We start from the raw sequence: 24,232 nt of genomic DNA, 5'->3' as shown, positions 1-24,232 counted from the left end.
CTACTAGCCGGATCCGAATCCGGATCTTCACCAAAATCTAATAATTTCGTCCTTGTAACATACGTCCATCGTATGATATGTCCATCAGTCTCTGCCAAATTTCGCCCGAATCCGTCCACAACTTTTTGAGATATTTTGTTCACAAACAAACAGACAGACAGGGTTGTAAACATAACCTCCATCCCCTTCCCCTTTGGTGGCGGAGGTACTTAAAGTTAAACAGAAATTTTAATTGATGAAATAATTTTATATTTAAAAACATGTATCCGTTCATCATATAGGTTATAAAGCAATGATAGATTAAGTCGTTTGTTACCATCTTTTCTTTTTAGGCGTTAGAAGTGTTCTATATCATGTTTTTTTTGTCTAGTTTATGATGGCCATGGCAGTATAATGATCTGCAGCATTGAATCAGGTTACAATTGGCCGATATAGTTCAGTAGTCGAGGCTCGCCCGCCTCTTTTTAAATTGTAATTTCTTAGCTTTCTTGCTTTGTCTGAATATATAAACACCGTTAGGCAGGAAGAAATAAAAATAAAGATGTGTGCGTTTCTTCCCGAGTAACTAACTGGGTGGTGTATTTGGCTCTGCGGCGTTCATTATTTTTTCCATTCGTCAAGTTCAACCCTTTGAAAGTAAATAAATTCCCACATGACTACTTGTATTCAAGTGAAAGTATTGAAAACGTCTTTTCATTTAAAGGCCCGAAACTGTTCTTTGCTGGCTGCGCCGTGCCCAGGATGAAGATATGTCCATCAGTAAGTGATGTGTTCGATTTTTCGGTAACTGTATCGCGATGGTCCCGTTACTAATCACATGACGTCACTGCATTGCAAAGGGACCAGACAGTTGAATTGGACGGAGAGACTCGCTCATGCGACACTGCACACTTCACGGGTGGAGAGATAAGAACCACCAGATAGTGTTAGTGATCGATGCAAAAGATTGGTCTTTAAAACGAAATGATGTCCCATGACCACCTTGATAATCCATCACTGAGACCACAACCATTGTGCTGTACTTGGAGGACTACCAATTTATAGCCTCTTGTAGTCTTTACCCTCTCGTGAGACATTGTGTGTGTGTGTGTGTGTCCGTGTGTGCCCCATGTTTCTATGTGTGTTTGTGCGAGTTGATGAGTGTGGAATACTCGTTCCCACCCATTAAAGCCATGGTCCCATAGAGCCTGCGTTGGTATACGATGGTAGGATCGTGGAGCCCATCCTGCGTCGACGTACGATTTTGTGGCCATCGTAGGTTGGAAAATCATCTTTTGAAATGTTCAAAAGATGGTCTACGATCCTACAGTCGTAGACCAACGTACGACAACCCTGCGAGGACGCAGGATCATCGTGCGTCCTTGTAGCTACTTTGGGGGTATATAAACCCCAGCCATCAGCCGTCACTTCATCATCATCAGTTCATGCCGACTTGTTCAGAGTGATCGTGGGCCATCGAAGCCCATCGTATACCAACGCAGGCTCTATGGGACCGTGGCTTTAACAAAAAAAACAAATCCCCACCGTTGTTTCAGACATACAACTACTCGTAATCTTAATGTCCCCAATTATGCCCACCTTGCAGGTGAGCTGGGGTGCATTTTTTGGTCAATTATTTCAAGATCCGGCTGACTATATGGCTTGACATTGAAGAGCTATGAAGTTGGAATTTGTTCAGGGTGCTGACAACAACTCACCTACTCTTTGCAAAGGACACCATGGGGTCTTTAGTGTGCACCGACAACCAGGGCTGGCAGGCGGGTCCTCCAGTTTTACGTCGAGGAACAGGGCACACTGATTTCTCGCCCTGCATGCAAATCACCAGGATGAGCCTTTATAGCTGGGTCGGGATTCAAACCCAGACTCGACACAGGTGTATGTAACTAAGCTTCCTCCCAATCCTTCCAGACATTATTTCTTGTATCCATGATCAAGACTCGTGGAAGAGCTCGAGCAGAATGCAAGGAAACAAAATTAAAAGGGGGAAACACCAACAGCAGAGTAGGAGTAAGATCAAGGGCTGGAGAACACATGGGGGTGAACAAGTTGCACACAAGCTGAATGAAAAACAGCAAGAAGAGGAAGGGGAAAGTGGGGAGGAAACAGAAAAGCGACAAACCAGCAGATAATTAACAAACAAGAAGTGGTGCGGTTGGGAAAAGGGAATAACCTCACAATAACCTGGAAAAATGGATTGCTTGGGAATGTGGGACTAGATCTATGGAGACTAGACTATGGATGGAGATGGAAGTATGTTTACCTTGAAGTAAAAAAAAAATGAACAGTTGAAGAGATTCAAGTGAGATTTAACGGTAGAAGAGATCACGAGTATGGACCTGAGGTAGTGGTGAACAGCTGTCTTGAAGGCCTGGAGGGAAGAATGGGACTGAACAGATTGGGTACTTTCGCTCTACAGGTGAGAGAAAAGAGGAACAAATGATTGAAGGTGAGCAGTGAGCTTGGATTTTAGGAATTTAACAAGAGGTACTGGCAGACCATGTGTGCCCTGCAGAAACCTCAGAGGGACAGCCAGGAGAGGGCAGAGGGTGCAAGACCAAAAAGTATGCGGTGTAATACAGACAGCCCACTGACCTATCTGCGATGTGAGAGTGACAGGCTGAGACTTGGTCGCAGGAGATCCCAATGATTTTGAGGGCCTTACTTTCCATGGCTTCAAGAAAGGCAAGGTGTGAGGCAGGGGCGCCAGTCCAAACGGAGAGCAGTACTCCCTCAAGCTCTGAATGAAGACCTTGTAGGATGTCAAGCGTTCAGATTGGCCAAGGAAAAACCTAGCATTGCTCGCAAGCAACAACCTGGCTATATACTGCCCAAAATGGCCTAGTGCATGAGCCAGGCAAACAAAAAAGGATTTAAATTCTGAACTGCAAGCTTTCAATCTGATTGTTATTTTGACAAGTTAATTTTATGTCGTTAAAAAGTCTGCCATGTTTTAATGAATGAGATCTTTAATTTGGGCCAAATGGCTGTACAGCTCGTTATCACTGCTGGGAAAGGAGCGACTGAGCTTGATACTGTATTTCTTTCTGTCCAATTTGCATCTCAGGAACATGGATACCTGGCAATCTTCATCACATTGCCTGTCATCACGATTATCCTCGATGCCCCACTGACGATTGCCTGGCAGCCTGGCTCAGCCCCTTCCGCGTTCGAACCAGCGTCTCCACTCATCGCGCTGGACATGCGCCAAGCCACGCCTATTATCCATCGACCAATGCAACCGGTGGGATTTCGTGACCCTCGGAAGAATGCTGAGCTTCCACTGCTACTCTGGTGGCATGATGGGATCTTCCCACATTTTCCCGGATCGACGGAACGTATCGATTGCCCACAAGGCGCCTGTCTTGTCACTAAGAAAAAGAAGGTGCACCTATTCAAGTGAGTTGTACATAGTGAAAAATACATAAACCCTGATATATATATATATATGGCAGACCTACCAAGTCACACATACTGTGCATCATTAATTGTTCACTCAAAAATGCAATGTCGTGTGGTGTTTTGGAAGGTTTAATCACTTTGGAAAATGAGAAACATGCAAACACCTTTGCATGTGTATTCTATTTTTTGGGAAGGGGTGTGTGGTGGGGGATAAACGAAGGTTGTAAAGGAAGGAACAAACAAGTACAGATACATTCAAAGTCCACCACCTCCATGCCAAGTAAATAAATAACATCCTCCAGCGCGCAGCATTGCCGGGGCACCTTCGGCGTCCGGCGATACCGCTGTGCAGTACATAGATACGGAATTGGGAGGGAGAAGTGTACAATAATTGATTAATTGCGTAATTAAAATCAATGAATATTAATCGTAAAAGAATTTCTTAATCAATTGACTAATAGCATACCTAAACCACCAGTGTTTTATCCGAAGCTGTAACTTTTTGAAAATTAAATAAGTCATTAATCGGAAATATTAATTAATTAATCAATAAATAATAAATTCGATTTTTTTGATTAATCAATAAATCAAAAATATCCTTTTATAGCCATATCACTTGGTCACTGTCATGTTTGAATATTAGCTTCCTTGCTCAAAAGCTGCCTGAGATATTACCCAGATGAGAAAAAAAAGTGATTAATAATGAAAATAAATAAATAATAATGGTTAATACTTAAATTTTTAATTAATTGGCTAATATAATACCTAAACCACCACCGTTTCTTCTGAATCCAACTAAAAAAAAAAAAAAAAAAAAAGGTTAATTGAATAATTAAATAATTAATATATTAGTTAATAAATCAAAAATATCCTTTATAGCCAAATCACTTGGTCACTGTCGTGTCCGAATATCAGCTTCCTAACTCAAAAGGTGCCTGAGATAATGCCCAGATGAGAAAGGAAATAAATGAGTACTTTAAAAATCGATAATAATTAAGTAATTGATCAATTAATTAATTAATCAAAAAACAAAAAATATGTTTTTGACAAAGGCATTGCTCACTATTGTGCCGAAATTTCAGCTTCCGAGCTCAAAGGATGGCTGAGATATCGCCTAGACAAACAAACAAACAAGAAAACGAGAAACCGGAGTGAAAACCGAGTACTCCCTTTCAGCGCGCGTCATCGCCAGGCCCCCTTCGGTGCCCGGTGATGACGTCATGCAGCACCTGGGGATAGAATAGGAAAGGAGCGGTGTACAATATCAACTACATTCACCTTTGATGAGATTTTCATAGATATTACAATCACTACAATCTCCCATCCACACCAAAGCTCCGTCTCGTCAACATCCATGTTCCCATATCTAATCCCAGTTTAAACCCACGTTTCTGCTACCACTACTTTTCCAGAGAGAGGCCACTCTTCACCACAACAACCAGATTGTCCGCATAAAATATCCTCCCAGAATATCGTTCATGTTTACCTTCCTGTTTACCAGCTCCATTACCATGATAAACAGGAGGGGGCTGAAAGCGCTTCGTCTCAAACCGATGTTCACATTGAACTCTTCCGACATTCCAGGACCAACCAAATCTCCTTCGTTCCCTTGTACATCCTTTCGTCTTGCATGAGATTTACGTATACGCTTCCCAGTTGAGCCTTCGATAAAGGTAAAAAGAAACGACCAAAGCAAAATGGCACAAGATATGGCTGAATTATGTCATGGTATCAAGAACGATTACATGCTTGTAATACATTTACCTCTGCCACCAAAGGTGGATGGAGGTTATGTTTTCGCCCATGTCTGTCTGTTTGTTTGTGAACACAATATCTCAAAATGTCGTGGACGGATTCGGACGAAATATGTCAGAGACGTAGTGTATGTGACAAGGACGAAATGATTAGATTTTGGTGAAGATCCGGATTCGGATCCGGCTCGTAGAATTTTTTAAAGTGATTCTTCACCATTGGGAGATGGGGCCAAAAACTATATATAGCAGGATATCTCAAAAAGTTGTGGACGGATTCAGACGAAACTTGGAGGTTGTGTGTGTGACAAGGAGTAATCGATTCGATTTTGAAGATCTGAATATGGATTCGGATACGAGAATTATTTAATTTTTAAGTGATTCTTCACCAATGAGAGATCAGGCGAAAAGTGATGTATAACATATTTTAAAATGTTGTGGATGAGTTATGACTAAACTTGGTGGATGAGTTGGTTAGGTGACAAGAATAAGCCGATTCGTTTTTGATTCAGGTCCAAATTCAGATCAGGCCTATCAGTGGGTTACCCAACATAAAATGTTCAGCCTGGCGGAGGTGTGCCCTCTACCGAGTGCCGTTCTAGTTGTATGTATGTTTGTATATTTGTGAGCAAAACGTCTTCTTCAACTAAAAATGACACCCAAAAACAGTCCATGAACTCTTAATTACGTATTATGTACTGTTGGAATAACATAAATTAGTCATGTAATCCCAGGGATGGATTTAATACATTGTCTATCCGGATCAGACAATGATTGCTGATTGATTCCTCATGTCTTCCATGTAAATCTCTTCTAAAGTTTGCCTGTTTGTTATTCCCATCTAAGCACTTAACTCGTGATGCCTGGATCCCAAGTTGAAATTAAATCGACTGTTCGTTTGTTCCTCATTGAATAATCCTTGGCATGAATGTAAAAAGTATCTATTTCCTCAAACGATGTTGCCTTCATGTGTGTGAACATGCTCCTTTAAATCCCAACCGATTTCAAGCTTTACATGGCGTGTGTGAATGACTGCACAGGCGAACCAAGGCTATCCTCTTTTATGGTACAGATTTCCGCGCCTACGAGGTTCCTCTACCACGCCTACCCCACCAGGCATGGGCCTTGTTCCATGAAGAATCACCCATGAATAACTACCTGCTGTCACATCTACCCGTGCTGCGCCTTTTCAATTACACAGCCACCTTTCGCCAGGAATCTGACTACCCGCTGGCCACACAGTGGCTGCCGAGCCTGGACTACCTCCGCCGGCCTCCCGTGCCACTGGAACAGAAGAACAAGCTACGCATCGCCGGTCGGGCACCTGTTGTGTACCTGCAGTCCCACTGCGACGTGGCGTCGGACCGTGACCGCTACGTCCGTGAGCTCATGAATTACATACCGGTTTGTTACTTGTTCTATGGTGACCGGTGTCGATGCTCTCCAGTCCTGCATCCTCCCTTGTCACATTTATAAAACGGTGTTCATATGAAATCTTCAAGCAAGGGAAGATTTCATATTACCAGTAATTCACACCTTCCTTGACATGACTTTCTGGTCTCCATGCAGGTCGACTCGTACGGCGAATGTCTGCGGAACAGAGCATTCCCAAGCGAACGTCTTGCAGACACGCAAACTGCCATCGGCGAAGACCCCGAGTGTCTGGATCTGCTGGCAGGCTACAAATTCCAGCTGGCCTTTGAGAATGCCCATTGCAATGACTATATGACAGAGAAACTGTGGAGGCCATTGCACCTGGGCTCCGTACCAGTGTATCGCGGTTCTGCCCGTGTATGCACCTGGCTTCCTGCGGACATGTCTGCCGTGCTTGTGGATGACTTTCCTACGCCACAGGCGCTTGCCGCGTACCTGTTGATGCTGGACACCAATGATCAAGAGTATGAGAAGTTTTTAACCTTCAAGGTGATTGCAATTGTTCTTTCTGGAAACTCGGACATACAAAGCATCGAGATTAAAAGTTGTTCTCAATTCATGAAATAAATTTGTTTGTTTAAAGATTATACTTGCAGACACAAGGATAACCCATGTTCTTCCTTACAGAGCCCCCATGGCATCAAAAACCAATTCCTTGTGTCCGAGATGGAACGGCGCAAGTGGGGCGTCAACGACTTTGAAAAGCCCAACTACATGAATGGTTTTGAATGCTTCGTGTGCGACGACATCAACAGCAGGGCCCAGGCCTTGCGCCTTCATCAGACATCACCACAAGCGAACCCCATCCCTCCCGTGCGTACTGCAGCCTATAACCACATGGGCTGTCCAGAACCGACACCAGGATTGGGGGAGCTGCAGGAGATCCCAGAGGATGACCCGTAAGAACGATCCCTAAAACTCGTAGACAATGCAACAACGATGTGATTGAACCAAAACTTTAAATGTGCAACTTAATTGCTGAACTTTTGTTGTTTGGATGTCTTACGATTCAGAGGTTTCTACTGGAAGTTATATTACAACAGGTGTGTGCAGGTGGCGTCTTCACTGGCTTAACGACTACTGGCAGAGCCTGGACCAAGCCCATGCCCTGGTGTCTATGCTGCTTCATAACGAGTCGGACCCCTCACGACTTTGGCACTACATGGGCATATGAGAAAAGCAGTGGCCTGGCATCAGTGCCATCATGGCGGGCGTTGGCAACACCGACATTCAAGACTATTCTCCTTTGATGTTCAAAAGTCATTGACGTACACAGTGCACTGTACACAAGTGGGGTTAGCTCAATAATTTATTTATATCTCAGTATTATTCCCATTTTATCAACAATCGTTTTGATACAAAAATCAACCTTGCGAAGGTGCTCCCTTTTTGTTTACAAGCAAACATTTACACACCAATTTTTACAGCATTTAATACAATGGATATACTGTATATAACAGAATTAAGATTGCACACATTTGTACTTTTCTCTATCAATGCTATAATGAAATCAAATATTTGGTTATTCAGTGGTTTTTCTTCTTTGCATTGCATTGCAATTCATCACAATTTCAACAGTATTGGGATTATTGAAAATAAAGTGCAAGCATGAGGTTAAAAGCTGGCAGGATAAATTGCAGCGAGGGCAATAATTGGCAGAAAAAAACCCCCCAAATGGATATCCATGGAGGAAATAGAGGCCTTTGCTACCAATACGATCCAAGCCAATGCAGGTGTGAAAAATGAGCACGGTGGTAAGGGATGGGGATCGAAAGGGGAAAAAGTTGGACTTTACGGGAATAAAGCAACTGAGGTTTGCTTTAAAACAGGAGAGGCTCACTCACAATCTGCATATGAAAAATGCTGGCAGACTGTGGTCACATGACCTCATGGAAAAGCGATTGGTAGATCAAGCGATGTTAACCCTGGAATTGTCCCAAGGAATAATGGTGGGCCCAAGACATGAAAATTATTTAAGGGGAAAAAAAAAAAAGGATAATAACGAAGTAATTAATTAATGAAAATAATTAACGTATTTAAAAAAAAAATTCAAAATATTTTTCTTTTTCTTTTTTTCCAAGAACATTCACCACAAAAATAGATTGGACAAACGTTTCCCAAAGGTTATAAAATCATTTACAACACATCTCATGCAAACAATTGGTACCCTTAAAAAACCAAAAACATTTGTATAAACTCAAAGCATGGAAAACAGGGGTTAAATAATACCCAATACTTTAATGATCAACAAATTAAAAGCTTGTAAATTGTACACTGTTTTTCTCAGCCTGTGCTCAAGTTCACCTATTCCGATGTCCAAACCAAGCGATTTAAGATTACGAGACTGCCACCTAATGGTGAATCAGAGCATAGAATGTTCCAGAACCATAACTGCACTTATGGAAGAGTATCTGAGGTGAGGGAGATGCAGTTGCATTCCTTTGTCTGAAAACTATATTTAATATTCATATATACGCAGGCATACACCGTGGTTTCGGTCCCCTTCAAAAAGGGGACCGAAAAACAACAACAACCACGGTTCCCGAAAAAGGCCAACCCCCGGTTTGCGGGGAGAAATGGCCTCTAAAGGTGGTTATATTTTATTATTATACACCGTATAGCCCATACTACTCACCTCTGTTTGAATCTCGATCCATCTGTAAACTGTCATCCTGGTAGTTCACAGGCAGGATGATTTATCGATCAAAAGTGCACACGTCCTTCGGATAAAACGGGTGTCGTTAAACGGGTGTCCTGTCTGCCAGCATTATTAGTGCATGTCAAAAAATCCGTGTCTCGTGTAAAGTAGGTGAGCCATCGCCGGCACCCTGAACAAATTCCAAATTCCTGCCCACATTGAATGCTGGGAAGGCAATGGCAAACCACTCAGCATAACATTTAACAATAAATTGTTGGCAGCACCTATGTTCTGTAACAGATTATGGTACATCTCAACACATGGTTCATATGAACGCACTTTTCATTCAATAACGGACTCAACAAATATCGAGTGACCAGGTCATTGCAGTAGAAAGCATTTTCTTCCATTTTTAACCGATTGCACACCGCCGTCACAACCATCATCATGAAGTCGCAGAGCTAGCCTAAAGTGGATTTTGAAACTTTTTTGCACAACCCATTGGAAAATGTAGGGAGAGTTGGCTTGTGAAAAGCAATTTTTTTTTTGATCATAATGTTCTTCACTTTTAGCTTTAAAATGGGTTTTTGAACAAGCTTTCGCAAAGAATCTCACAAAATAAGGATACGCATTACCACAACCCATTCAGAATACATGTTCCCATGGTCAGACACAAGACAAAGATACAGAAGAGAAAAGAATAAAGATAAGAACGAGATCAGCACAGTGGTTTCCAAGGCCCAGCAAGGGCAGTGCACGCTGGTCGTGTGGATTTTCATACTTGTATGAACATCGGTCTCAGACATCACCGTTACTGCTGTGATGGCTTCATGGTCATATCTGCTGTGATGGCTTCATGGTCATATCTGCTGTGATGGCTTCATGGTCATATCTGCTGTGATGGCTTCATGGTCATATCTGCTGTGATGGCGTCATGGTCATATCTGCTGTGATGGCTTCATGGTCATATCTTCTGTGATGGCTTCATGGTCATATCTGCTGTGATGGCTTCATGGTCATATCTGCTGTGATGGCTTCATGGTCATATCTGCTGTGATGGCGTCATGGTCATATCTGCTGTGATGGCTTCACGAGAGGCACTCTCTGCATGGTCATACACCTACACTCAGCCGCCTAAAGTCAAGGACGAGCTTCATGAACAGTGTTGTTTCATTACACTCAACCCCATCTGAAGCCTGCATCGCTTTGTGGAAAGACCGGCAACTTGCTATTCTGCAACAACCCCCAGCGATGGAAATTCTACCTGATGAAAGCCTTCCCCCAGGAGCTAATTGCAACTGGGTAACATGGAAGTGCCTCAATAGACTTAGGACTGGTGTAGGTCGTTCAAAGGTGTCACTAAATAAATGGGGATATACAACCAGCCCGACAATTTGCGAATGTGGCACTGAGCCACAGACCATGCAACATCTCCTGCAATGTCCATCGCTAGAGGAACCCTGCACTGTTGCAGATCTTGCCGAATTCAACAACAAGGTACATAAATGTGTCCAGTTTTGGCTGGGCCATGTATAGACTGTCCGTGGACACGATAAGAAGAAGAAGGCTTCCTTAGCAACCAAAATGACAAAGATGAAGAATGCAATATTGAAGAAGATATCCCAAATTGTGTATTAAAATTACCACAAATTAACCTTAAAGTTCGACATTGTTAGAGGTCATCATTCCAAAGACCCACTCTCAAACCCTTTTATTTATAAACCTGAGGGTTCACAACCTTAACAAAACACCAAGAAAGTGTGTTCATTGGTCCACTGTACTGCTTTGGTGAGGCCTCGTATGAAGAAGATATTCTCAGCTGTGTTAGCCCGGCCTGGTCTGTCTCATATGGGACATGTTCGTTAAGAAACTATTGATCGACGTAGCAAACCCACAACCCATTCTCACCCAAAAGCTCTTCATTAAACCAATTTGAATCCATTACTTGTGGTTAAAGCCCAAAATAATAAAACCCAAAAAAACAAAAAAAAGTGCACAACAAAAAGGCAGTGTGAGCCGTGGCTGGAGACACTCAGTGCGTTTCACCAATGGGAAGGTAGCCATGCCACTGCTGTTGGTGCCACAAAGCAAGTACAATACTGAGCAACAACAACAGGGCAGGTAGGCCCAGGCAGACGAAGATCAATATGAACATCAGCTCGGATATGGATTCCAGTGGGGGTTTGCCAAAGCCAACCAGCGCAGTCCTGTCAAAATATAAACGAGGGATTATGAGACAGGAAGTGCCGATGCAAACATGGCATACATTTACTGCTATTTAAATTTGAGAAGCGAAGACTCACCAGCTAATAAAATTAGTGACGTTATAAAAGTCCTCTTTCCCAATTCCAAACGAGATGTTGAATGCCTGCACGTGACTCAGGACTCCCTTGTAGAAAATGTAAGCGATGGTTCTGTTGGGCTCTTGTTTCTTGTCTGGCGAAGAACCACCATAGTATTTACAGGGAACCGATGCCTCGCGATTCTTCAAGCGCTTGTTGTAAGAAACTGGCTTCCACTGTATGTAAGTCTGCGAGTCTTCATTTCGGAGGGTTGTAGATAAGACCTGTGCGGTACATTTTAATACTCCAGTAAATATTGTACAATAATAATAATAAAAGGGACCAAAATCTATTAAATCAAAAACAAAACAGGAAAGAGCAATCAGAGATTGCAGACCCTCACCAGGATGTGTTTTTAGTGGTTTTTAAGGCTTGTGTTAAAATATGGCAGCCTAACCACGTCACCGATGACGTCATCATTATATATATTTTTTTCCCCACAAATTTATCTCTAGATGGCCAAGATATTTCATTCTCATCGTATGAAGCTTTGTAGTTGTCGAATTATGACATCATAATGGAGGCACCTAAGACTGTCATTAACATATATTATTCCCCATGGAAAGTTCTTTACAATGATAGTCAGCCAGCCAACACAGGCTATTGTGTCGTTTGATGGCATCTTTGTTACAAACTAACTAGACAGGCACGTTCTATGGGTCCTATGTAACATCACCAGGGTGGACGTCAGTTTGGCTTTGGCCGTTAAAGTGTCAAAAAGCGAAAAAACAAAATGGCGGCCAAAACTACCATTAAATCATCTTTTTGACAGTTTTTTTTTCAATTCAACACTCTACTGCGAGTATAAAATTGTTTTTTGTGAGTAAAGTAATGAATATAATTCTCAAAAGCAGGGGCATCGGAAAAAACGTTTTTGTATGAATATTTCGCACTTGTGTTGGAGATCTCCAAAAGAAACCCCTCCCCTGCGATTGTATGTTAATCCTGCAGGATGGGGGAAACGGCAAAAAATATAGGAGCTTAACATTTCTGCTGATTAGATTACTTATTATGGTAATTTAGATCATTTGCAGGTTGCTGGAAGAATTTGTGAAATCCAAAATGTTTATATTCCGAATGGTTATTGTTTGATATATTTGCGTCAGTCTTGTAAATAAATATACAACATTTGTTTAGAACACGTTTTAATTAAATGACTTCACCAGTATTATTTTTTGTCTTTCCACAGGTTTAAATCTGCTCTATGAGGATCGATGAAACATGGAACCCGTAGCAGTTTTAAAACCCATGCGGAAGGGTCCCGTTTCATCAGGAAATTCGTGTCTATTCTGTGAGAAAAAGTCACGAAAAGGAGAGACCAAACTACGACAGAGCACAGAGCAGGGAAAGACGCCAATTCGAGAGGTTGTTAATGAACTGGTCGGCTTAAAAGACGTGGACTTGCCAGAATCAGAAATAGTGCAAAGGTTGGCTGATCTGAATGACAACGATTAGTCTGACGGTACATTTGTTTGGCATAAATCCTGCTATATGGGAGTTTTAGTACTGAAACTAAACTGGAACGACTATGCCAGAAATCAAATACAGGCACCATCGATCCCATGGAAACGCCCGGAGAAGTGTGCGAGGGACAATCGCGCCAATCCAGATCTTCCATGTCGTCCATGTCGTCCATGTCGTCCATGAACTGGGAATGGTGTATATTTTACCAAGTTGATGAGAGAAAAGAAGATATACGGAATATATCTACCGTGAGCACTGAGCATGTCTCAGAAGGTACTCAACATGGCTGTCAATGATGTCACCATGAGCGATAGGTTGGCGGGTGTTGTAGGAGACCTATGTGCTGCCGAAGGCAAGTATCATCTGAACTGTTGGATAAACTTTCAGCGAGCTGTTGAAAAACGGAGCCAATCAGGAACCAGCGATGTTAATGACATACACTTAGATGAGATCTGCTTGGATATTATACAGGGACTATCAAGTGGGCATGTGTACGACATGTCTCATGTGTGGCATCGGTATGAAGACCTTTGTTCTGTGAGTGGACACCACATTCCTGACAAGTATGCATCAAGAAGGCAGAGTTTCTATGATGGTGTTGAGAAGGTTAGTGGCCCGAGTTGCTGCACTGTCCGTCCTCTTGATCCAAAGTCGCCGCTGCTGTTGTACCCAAGTGATCTGAAGACAATGACCATAGCCTCGACACTTCCAAAGAGCTGTCAATGAAGAATCAGATTCTTCCTCCCAAGCATCAGAGGACACACAACAACCATGGGCTCTGGAAGATACACCACTTGAGGAAATCGTACACACAGCATTACAACTACGTGCTGATCTTCGGGACAAACATGGACACACCAGAGAGTGCCATGGAATCGACAATGACCATGTTACAGAGATAATTGTATCTATTTCTGTGCGTACTCTTTGGAGGAGAAGAGGTATTGGGATACACAGATGAGGAGGAGCAGACTATGAATGAAGGAATACACACAAAGATTTGTAGCATTGCTCAAGACATTATATTCACGGCGTCAGAGCAAAAAGATGACACCAAAGCATATAGGACTTGGTCTCGCCCTTCACCAAGCTACGCGGTCTGAGAACTTGGTGAACCTCTTTCATGCAGCTGGACATAGGATCGGCATTGACAGTACGCCGAATAGACAAGTATTGCCAACGACATTCTCCGAAAGTACGAGCAATGTGGCTACATATACATTCCAAGTGCATATACATATACAAATATACTACATACACATATACAAATATATACTACACACATACATATACTACACATATACATATATATCAAATGATAATACATACAGCACAAACACGCGTCTTTTGTCAGTCAAAATTACAAAATCTCATGATTATTGCTTTGCCATATAGCATACCCATTTTGAATGACGTCATTTTATACCGGAAATGACGACTTACAAAACTGACATCCACCCAGGTGATGATCCCGGATACCTAACGAATACATCTGGGTAGTTAGTTTGCTTGTAACAGAGATGCCATCAAACCAGTTTTTCGGCACTTTTTGTGGGGTTGGCTGGCTAACTATGAGCCATGTCTCGATTTTTTCTGTGCAGCGCTTTCGGAGATATAGAGGTGCAAAGTTTTTCGGTTTTTCCATGATGGTGGCCTCACCACATGACCGATGCAGTCACCCTCATTTTTTCTTTTTCTCCACAAATTTATCCCGAGATGACCCTAAAATTTCATATTGATTGAAGTTTTGTACGTGTCGAATTATGACATCATAATGGAGGCACCTATGACATCATAATTAACATGTTATTCCCCATGGAGAGTTCTTTACAATGAGCCATGTCTCAATTTTTCTACGCAGCACTTTCTAACATAGAGGTGCAAAGTTTTTCGTTTTTTCCAAGATGGCGCCTGTAGCATGTGACCTATGACATAATTATTAAAAATTTATACAGGTGGAGTTGCACCTATGGTGAAAATTTCCTGTCAATCGGACCAATGGTTGCAGAGGTAATCATATTTATTCTGTGCGGACAAACAAACAGATAAACAGACTCAAATGCTAGATGGTAGACTGCTTATTTGAATCTCTCCTATCTCTCCCCTCCCCCTTGACCCCACAATTTGCACAAATTATTATCAATATCACTCGACAAACATACTTGGTGCAAGGATTCAGAATTAATTATACTGCTTTGGTGTTACCTTAAAGATGGTCGGTGTGTATTCATCATCTATTGACTTGACGACGTCGGAAGAATAATTATTCACTTGGTTGAAGAGCATCAACTCGATGGCAAAGCGCGTATAATTTCCTTGTGGTTCAAATCCACTGATGCACACCTCAAACTGTGAACAGTTTGCATTGTGGAGAAGGTGAGGTAGACTGGCATCACGGCCATCTGTTTCCAAGCCTTTCACCTGTAGACAACAATTTCTCCTCCGATTGAATGAGGGTCAGATTTAATGCAACAACAAAAACATTTTTTAATCCAAACGTTAAAAAAAAAAAAAGGTCAAACATGAAATGGGTCTATCCAGGGCATCGGTTTACTCGAGTGAAGCGGATGTTGATTTTAAGTATAAAGTACTATTCACCAAATGCTATAATTAACACAGAGCCTTGCGGGAAAAGTTCGTTCATTATCTCCAAAGAGACGAACAAACGGCAAATTATGGTGTAGATCCTACCTGGTGGATGAAAGCCCTCCACCCAAGCACTGCAGGCTCTGGAATGTACAGAATAGCTTTTTTACCGGTGTATTAACTGCGCTTTTTTGAATGGCAAAAAAGTTGAACGTTGGGAGTGCTCCAAACGTAGAACGTACTGGTTCGACGCCCGCGCTAGAGAGGTCGCGGGCGACTGAGATGTATTAACAAATGATTAATTAATTTGAGACGTCCGATTTCTAGTGTTTGGAAATTTGGAAGAGCTTGACCCTAGCCTTTCCCTTGCGAGGGCAAGGAGGAACTTAACACTTGACACTTAAGCTTAGTTTGAAGTACACCCTGCCAGCGCTCCCGGTGGGACGGCAGGGCAACCAGAAGGGACGAGGTTCTCCTGACCACGTGGCCCTCGATCTGGGAAGCGAGAGGCGTTCCATTAGTGGACGCGCCCCTCACGCCCGACTTTTCGGCGGCCCCGGCAGGCCGTTTGTTTTGACATTCCGTGACAGGCCCCGCACCCCCACCTCCGGGCCGACCGGGCGACCGGAATGAATCCCGGTGTCCCGATCCGAACCTTCAGAGCGGGCCGGCTGGGGAGTGCCAAGCACCCCGTACCTGCACTTTCCGTCCCTGCGGTCCCAAATACCGGAACCACCCGAATACCACTTTATTCGACAAAATGAGGTGCGGCCTACAGCCTTAGAAAACTAACCCTATATAAGTCAATACCTCCAACGACACAGGCGCGCATTCGTGCCGCGTGACGTGGTGACGTCATCGCGCTTTCACCTTAAAAGATTTATTTGATATAAATTGATATTTTGATATAAGCCTTAGAAAACCAACCCTGTAGAAGTCAAATGGTCCAATAAAGGGTGATGGGAGGGTGATGGCAGGGTGATGGCATTTTATTTTCACCACTTCAAATCGACCGAATTTCACCAAATAAGATACCACACTCGCTGCACTGATGTCATTTTTACGGCAAAAGTGAAAACAGATTTTAATTTGGAAATAAAACGAAAGCATGCACAATGGAATCATTCATGCCGTGTGACACGGTGACGTCATCGCGTTTCCATCTTAAAAGACTTATTTGATATAAGTTAATCTTTTGATATAAGCCTTAGAAAACCAACCCTATAGAAGTCAAATGGTCCAATAAAGGGTGATGGGAGGGTGATGGCAGGGTGATGGGAGGGTGATGGCAGGGTGATGGGGGAGGGTGATGGGGCCTCCCTATAGATCACAATCACAAGTACATATGGGCAGGGTGCAGCCCGAAGTGGAGATCGGTTTCTGAGGTTTGGGACATGGAATGTAGGGACAATGACAGGGAGATCAGGAGAAGTGGTGGAAGTATTGGTCAGAAGAAGAGTGGACATATGTTGTGTGCAAGAGACGAGATGGAAGGGAAGTGGTGTGAGAATGGTGAAGGGTAGGCAGGGACAGAAATACAAGTTTGTGTGGCAAGGGTGCCCGGAGGGCGTGAATGGTGTTGGTGTCCTGTTTTCTCAGGAGTTTGTAGACAGTGTGGTGAGTGTGACTAGAGTGAGTGATAGGTTGATGATGGTGAAAATGATGATTGGAAAGCTCTTGGTGAACGTCATCTCGGGATATGCTCCGCAGGTTGGTCGAAGCGATGAAGAGAAGGACAAGTTCTGGTGTGCGATAGAGAAGCTGATGGAAAACGTGAAAGATGAGGAAGTTGTTGTGGTGGGAGGAGACCTAAATGGACATGTGGGAAGGAGTATGGACGGTTTTGAGGGAGTTCATGGGGGTTACGGATATGGTGTGAGAAATGGAGAAGGTGAAAGGATTTTGGAGTTTGCTGATGGAGCTGATTTGTTGATTTGTAATACTCAGTTCCAGAAAGAGGACAATAAGCTTGTTACATACACGTCAGGTGGGTCGACGACAACCGTTGACTACCTGATGGTGCGTAGGCGAGATAGGGGGCACCTCCGGGACACAAAGGTGATCCCGGGGGAGGAGGCTGTTTCACAGCACCACTTGGTTGTCTGCGACATAAGGGTGAAAGGTGCGAGGAGAGCTCGGCGGGTGAAGTACCAACCGAGAATGAAGGTGTGGAGGTTGAAAGAGGTGACAGTAAGGGAGGCATTAAAAGAGAGGCTGAGTAGGGTAGAGGATGATGTGGTTGAGCTTGAAAGTGGTTGGATGTCAATGAAAGCTAGTCTGTTGGGAGCCGTTGGTGAGGTATGTGGATGGACAAAAGGACCACCAAGGCACTCGGAAACATGGTGGTGGGATGTTGAAGTTGGAAAGAGGATTGACGAGAAGAGGAAGAAGTTCAAAGAGTGGCAGAAGGCGAAGGGTACGGGAGCAGAAACAGCAGAGCATGAAAGTTATAAGGCAGCCAGGAAGGCTGCAAAGAAAGAGGTAGCAAAGGCGCAGGAGGCATGTAGGAAAATGTTTGGAGAACGCTTGGATTCGGAAGAGGGTCAGAAAGCAGTATTCAGGATTGCAAAGCACATAGCGAAAGAGGTGTGATGTGATGGGGGTGAGTTGCTTGAAGGATGAAGTGGGACAAATCGTTGTCGACCCAGATGGAATTAAAGGAAGATGGAAAAGATATATGGAAATGCTGTTGAATACAGAGAATGAATGGGATGGCAACATAGAGAGTAACCCAGTTTTAGGACCGGCAGAGAAGATAACTGAGAAGGAAGTTGAGGAAGCGATAAAAGCAATGAAGAGTGGAAAAGCGGGAGGGCCGACGGGAGTTGTGGGAGATATGTTGAAGGCAGCAGGAAGTTGGGGTGTGAAGAGAATGACAGAGATCTGTAATCTGGTGGTGAAAGAAGGCCGCATTCCAGTGGATTGGGAACTGAGTACCCTCGTCCCTCTATACAAGGGGAAAGGTGACCCTCTGGAGTGTGGCTCGTACCGAGCGATAAAGTTATTGGAGCATGGAATGAAGGTATTGGAAAGGGTGTTGGAAAGGAGGATAAGGAAGAAAGTGAAGATAGATGAAATGCAGTTTGGATTTATGCCAGGAAGAGGAACGACAGATGCGCTTTTCATTGTGAGGCAGTTGCAGGAGAAGTACATGGATAAGAGGAAGAAGTTGTTTTTTGGGTTTGTTGATCTGGAGAAAGCATTCGATAGGGTTCCACGCAAAGTATTGACATGGGCATTGAGGAAGTTAGGAGTGGAGGAATGGTTGATCAGAGTCGTGATGGCAATGTACAAAAGAGCACGCACAGCTGTAAGGACGAAGGACGGGAACAGTGGTGAGTTTGAGGTGAAGGTGGGAGTGCATCAGGGGTCGGTACTAAGTCCACTACTATTTGTAGCTGTGATGGAGGTGCTGGCTCAGAACGTAAAGGAGGGTTTACCGTGGGAGTTGTTGTATGCAGATGATCTGGTGTTGATTGCGGAAAGTATGGATGGACTGAAGGAAAAGATGAACAAGTGGAAGGAATGTATGGAGACAAAAGGTCTGAAGGTGAATATCGGAAAGACAAAGGTGATGGCAAGTGGTAAAGCATGTGGTGAGGTGGAAAGAACTGGGAAGTGGCCGTGTGCTGTGTGCAGGAAGGGTGTCGGAGTGAACTCCATTCAGTGTACAATGTGCGCTGAGTGGGTTCATCAAAAATGTAGTGGTCTGAGAGGGTCATTAACCAGTGTGGCAGCTACATTCAAATGTAAGGTGTGCACAGAGGGAGCTGCAGATGGAGGAAATGTTGAGTTGGATCTTGGAGATGGCGTGAAGCTGGAAGGTGTGAAAACATTTTGCTACCTCGGAGACATGCTGAATGGAGAAGGTGGATCAGACTCGGCAACGGTTGCTCGAGTGAGATGTGCATGGAAGAAGTTTCGGGAACCGAGTGGCGTGCTGATGAGGAGGAGAGTGTCGCTGAAGCTGAAGGGAAAGGTGTATGCTGCATGTGTGAGAAGTGTTATGATTTATGGGAGCGAGACATGGGTAATGAACGTAGAGCAGCAACGAAGGCTGGAAAGGGTGGAAATGCGAATGGTTCGATGGATGTGCGGAGTATCGTTGAGAGAGAGGAGGACAAATGATGAATTGCGAAAGATGATGGGAATATTGCCTGTGATTGATGCTGTGAAGAGGAACAGGTTGAGATGGCTTGGTCATGTGTTGAGGAAGGATGAATGTGACTGGTTGAGAAGAGTGATGGAAATGAACGTAGAAGGAAGTAGAGGACGGGGAAGACCGAGAAAGACTTGGCTAAAGGTGGTGGAAGAAGAATTGTGGGCAAGGGGGTTAACAAGGGGAGATGCAGAAAATAGGGCAAAATGCAGAAGATTGTCATGGGGCCCGCAAGGCTAACCTCCGCTCTAGCAGGGAAAATGACCTTAAAATGCCTGTTGTTGTTGTTTTGATAAAAACAGTGGGGCACATCAATACATAGTCACGGTCAATAGACCGGAAAATACGGTAGTTGTATCTTTTGGTGTACGAGTCTAATGGAGTACAAGTCAAATTGGCTAATTTCCCCCACTTTCTTTCCTTCATTCATTCATAGCTAAATCAATTTGGAGAACAAGATGAAGCAAAATAAACTACGGTAGTTCGCAAAACAGTCAGTCAAAACAATAGAGGTGTTAATACCTCCCTGACAATGCAATCGCTAGCTACGGTATTTTCAGGGTCATGAATATCAATGAGTTGTTTTGTGTTTACGATTTGAATTATTTTGTGGGACGACTTCGGAATGTAAATAGTTTTTCAACTTCTTTTTTTTATCATATGAAGGTTCATTATTTAAAGCAAGCTGCAGAATCATTATCAGCACTGGCTCATAGCACATTACATTTTGCCACAGTTCACTGCTCCTTAATAAAAGTGAACAGGTGACACTTATTGTAAAACACTCAATGTTTGTCCACCTAGCTTTGCAGCCGCAATTAGCACTTTTTGGTTTTCTCAAAACACAATATTGATCTTCTTACAGATACTCACTTCCTGGCACTCATATCATCAATCTCACAGCGACTCGGTGACTTCTTCACGTGGCCTGCTCGATAGCTCAATTCGAGATTCTTCAATTCCAGATTGTCCGCACAACTCACCCGAAATCCCGATCAGGGCGAGGGCAGTGCTGTATCGCTCCGGGATAACCTTCCATTAGCCTTTCCAGCCCACAAATTATCCGAGCAGTCCGTTCCAGATACATTGTCTGATCTCCCTCCCTGTAACCTCTTCACTTCATCTGCACCTCTCCCATCCAGACCAGCAATCTGGGTCCTACATTTTGGTGATTAACCCTGTAACTGCTCATTTAATTGTCCATTTTTGTATTTCATTCATGTTCTCTATTGATTTGTTCAATACTTTTTTCTTTTTTTTTTGGATACAAGATTGAGGCTCGTGTAAGAGCTAACATTGATCACAAAAAGATAAACTGACACATAAAACATATAATAAAGGGAGCGGGAGACAAGATGGAGAGCAGGGACATCGGGAGATCTGTGGGAGAGAGAGGGCTTGGGGGGGAGGAGGCATGGGAATGGGGGGAGGAGGGGGAGGGAAGGGGGAGGCATGGGAAGGGGAGGATAAGGGGGTGGGGGAGACAAATATACTTGTCTCTAATATGCAGTGAAGTGAGGTTTAAGTTACGTTCGTGTGACCAAAGATGTACCCTGGGAATGCATCCCACCAGTCCCCACTATAACACTACGCCTATAGGAATACATCATCTGCTTAACGTCATTTTGCTTCATGTCGCACTTTCTGTGAATGCATGCACGATGCTCAGTGGAAACTTGCTGTAGTAGTGTCGTGTTTTAATTCCCAATTGTACAATTTATTTCAGAAAAAAAAAAAAACCTTACAATTTGTTTCATTTGTGGAATTCGATGTTTTAAAATATAGATAAATCAATTCTGAGTACAATCCGTTGCCCAGACTTCCAGGAAAACGTATCGACTTGTACGGCAATTGTTCCCTCCAGGTCTTCAAGACAGCCGTGCACCACCATCTCAGATCATACCCAATCCAAAACCATGGTCATTTTTACCCTCGCTAACCTCCACGCCCCACCCTTCTCCTTCCTCTTCCAAACTTCCAGTTTTTCCCTTCCGAGTTTCCTTATGTGTCCATCTTGTCCTTTCCTGCCCCTCATTTCTCCCCACACCCGTTGCTTGTCAAAGTCTGCCCTATATATTGGCCTTCAACTCTGCTGTTGGTGTTTCCCACATTTCTCAACTGTTCATTTTGTCCGGTTATGTCCTAAACCGTTCAGTATACTAGCTCTTACATGAGCCACGACTATGTATACAACAACATGCATTTTCAGGCCATTTACCCTGCTATTCAGGCAGGGGTTAGCCTTGCGGTCCCCATGACAATCTTCTCCATTTTGCCCTATTTTTACATCTCCCCTTGTTAACCCCCTTGCCCGCATTTCTTCTTCCACCACCTTAAGCCAAGTCTTTCTCGGTCTTCCCCGTCCTCTACTGCCTTCTACATTCATTTCCATCATTCTTCTCAACCAGTCACTTTCATCCTTCCTCAACACATGACCAAACAATCTCAACCTGTTTCTCTTCACAGCATCCATCACAGGCTCTATTCCCATCATCTTTCGCAATTCATCATTTGTCTTCCTCTCTCTCAACGATACTCCACAAGTCCACCGAACCATTCGCATGTCCACCATTTCCAGCCTTCGTTGCTGCTTTACGTTCATTACCCGTCTCGCTCCCATAAATCACAATACTTCTCACACAGGCAGCATACACCTTTCCCTTCAGCTTCAACGACACTCCCCTCCTCGTCAGCACACCACTCAGTTCCTGAAACTTCTTCCATGCACATCTCACTCGAGCAACCGTTGGTCTGATCCACCTTCTCCATGCAGCATGTCTCCTAGGTAGAAAAATGTTTTCACACCTTCCAACTTCACGCCATCTCCAAGATCCAACTCGACATTTCCTCAATGTGCAGCTCCCTCTGTGCACACCTTACACTTGAATGTAGCTGCCACACTGGTTCATGACCCTATCAGACCACTACATATTTGATGAACCCACTCAGCGCACATTGTACATTGAATCGAGTTCACTCCGACACCCTTCCTGCACACAGCACACGACCACTTCCCAGTTCTTTCCACCTCACCACATGCTTTACCACTTGCCATCACCTTCGTCTTTCCTATATTCACCTTCAGACCTTTTGTCTCCATACATTCCTTCCACTTGTTCATCTTCTCCTTCAGTCCATCCATACTTTCCGCAATCAACACCAGATCATCTGCATACAACAACTCCCACGGTAAACCCTCCTTTACATTCCGAGCCAGCACCTCCATCACAGCTACAAATTGTAGTGGACTTGGTACCGACCCCTGATGCACTCCCACCTTCACCTCAAACTCACCACTGTTCCCGTCCTTCATCCTTACAGCTGTGCGCGCTCTTTTGTACATTGCCTTCACCACTCTGATCAACCATTCCTCCACTTCTAGCTTCCTCCATGCCCATGTCACTACTTCGCGTGGAACCCTATCGATTGCTTTCTCCAGATCAACAAACCCAAGAAACGACTTGTTCCTCTTCTCCATGTACTTCTCCTGCACCTGCCTTACAATAAAAAGCGAGTGTCGTTCCTCTTCCTGGCATAAATCCAAACTGCATTTTGTCGATATCCACTTTCTTCCTTATCCTCTTCTGTTCTCCAACACCCTTTCCAATACCTTCATTCCATTGTCTAATAACTTTGTCGCTCTATACGAGCCACACTCCAGTGTCACCTTTCCCCTTGTATAGAGGGACGAGGGTACTCAGTTCCCAATCCACTGGAATGCGGCCTTCTTTCACCACCAGATTACAGATGTCTGTCTTTCTCTTCACACCCCAACTTCCCGCTGCCTTCAACATATCTCCCACAACTCCCGTCGGCCCACCCGCTTTTCTACTCTTTATTGCTTTTATCGCTTCCTCAACTTCCTTCTCGGTTATCCTCTCTGCCCGTCCTAAAACTGGGTTAATCTCTATGTTTCCATCCCATTCATTCTCTGCATTCAACAGCATTTCCATACATCTTTTCCATCTTCCTTTAATTCCATCTGAGTCCACAATGATTTGTCGCACTTCATCCTTCAAGCAACTCACCCCTATCACATTGCACCTCTTTCGCTATCTGCTTTGCAATCTTGAATACCGCTCTCTGACCCTCTTCTGATTCCAAGCGTTCTCCGATCATTTTCCTACATGCCTCCTGCGCCTTTGCTACCTCTTTCTTTGCAGCCCTCTTGGCTGCCTTATAACTTTCATGCTCCGTCTCTTCTACCCCCGTGTCCTTCGCCTTCTGCCACTCCTTGAACTTCTTCCTCTTCTCGTCAATCCTCCTTCCAACTTCATCATCCCACCACCATGTTTCCGAGTGCCTCGGTGGTCCTTTTGTCCATCCACATACCTCACCAACGGCTCCCAGCAGACTATCTTTCATTGACATCCAACCACTTTCAAGCTCAACCACATCATCCTCCACCATACTCAGCCTCTCTTTTAATGCCTCCCTCAGTGTCCTCTTTCAACCTCCA

General features: G+C 43.8%; 2 protein-coding genes across 4 annotated transcripts in view; one reads left to right on the top strand and one right to left on the bottom strand.

The window, feature by feature from the left end:
• The first annotated feature begins 511 nt into the window (after nt 1-511).
• LOC137421528 (GDP-fucose protein O-fucosyltransferase 4) lies at nt 512-8,109 on the top strand. Of its 3 annotated transcripts, none has more exons than XM_068107671.2 (6): nt 512-759; nt 3,065-3,396; nt 6,223-6,554; nt 6,720-7,073; nt 7,212-7,483; nt 7,638-8,109. In XM_068107671.2, the coding sequence occupies exons 2-6, from the start codon at nt 3,267-3,269 to the stop codon at nt 7,756-7,758; spliced, it is 1,209 nt and encodes a 402-aa protein (XP_067963772.1). In that variant the 5' UTR covers nt 512-759; nt 3,065-3,266; the 3' UTR covers nt 7,759-8,109. The 3 variants fall into 3 exon arrangements, with proteins under 3 accessions (XP_067963772.1, XP_067963769.2, XP_067963771.1); XM_068107668.2 differs by having other exon boundaries at nt 6,191-6,554; nt 7,628-8,109; XM_068107670.2 differs by having other exon boundaries at nt 524-759; nt 6,191-6,554.
• Nucleotides 7,881-24,232, bottom strand: part of GLMP (glycosylated lysosomal membrane protein) — a 29,758-nt gene continuing 13,406 nt past the window's right edge. The window contains exons 4-6 of the mRNA XM_068107672.2: nt 15,234-15,449; nt 11,526-11,788; nt 7,881-11,429 (exon numbers count right to left, since the gene is read on the bottom strand). Of these exons, the coding sequence (XP_067963773.2) occupies nt 11,255-11,429; nt 11,526-11,788; nt 15,234-15,449 (654 nt within the window). The 3' untranslated portion in view covers nt 7,881-11,254. The remainder of the gene's footprint in view (nt 11,430-11,525; nt 11,789-15,233; nt 15,450-24,232) is intronic.

Source organism: Myxine glutinosa, chromosome 2 (assembly GCF_964187855.1).
Source record: "Myxine glutinosa chromosome 2, kmMyxGlut1.1, whole genome shotgun sequence".
NCBI lineage: Eukaryota > Metazoa > Chordata > Myxini > Myxiniformes > Myxinidae > Myxine > Myxine glutinosa.
The sequence above is the reverse complement of the archived record's forward strand: the minus strand, read 5'-3'. Positions and strand labels throughout refer to the sequence as shown.

Excerpts from the sequence above, each read along its gene's own strand:
- LOC137421528 (XM_068107670.2), top strand. Across the intron at positions 3,397-6,190 it reads AAGAAGGTGCACCTATTCAA|GCGAACCAAGGCTATCCTCT; the intron begins GTGAGTTGTACA and ends ATGACTGCACAG. Across the intron at positions 7,484-7,637 it reads GAGATCCCAGAGGATGACCC|GTGGCGTCTTCACTGGCTTA; the intron begins GTAAGAACGATC and ends AGGTGTGTGCAG.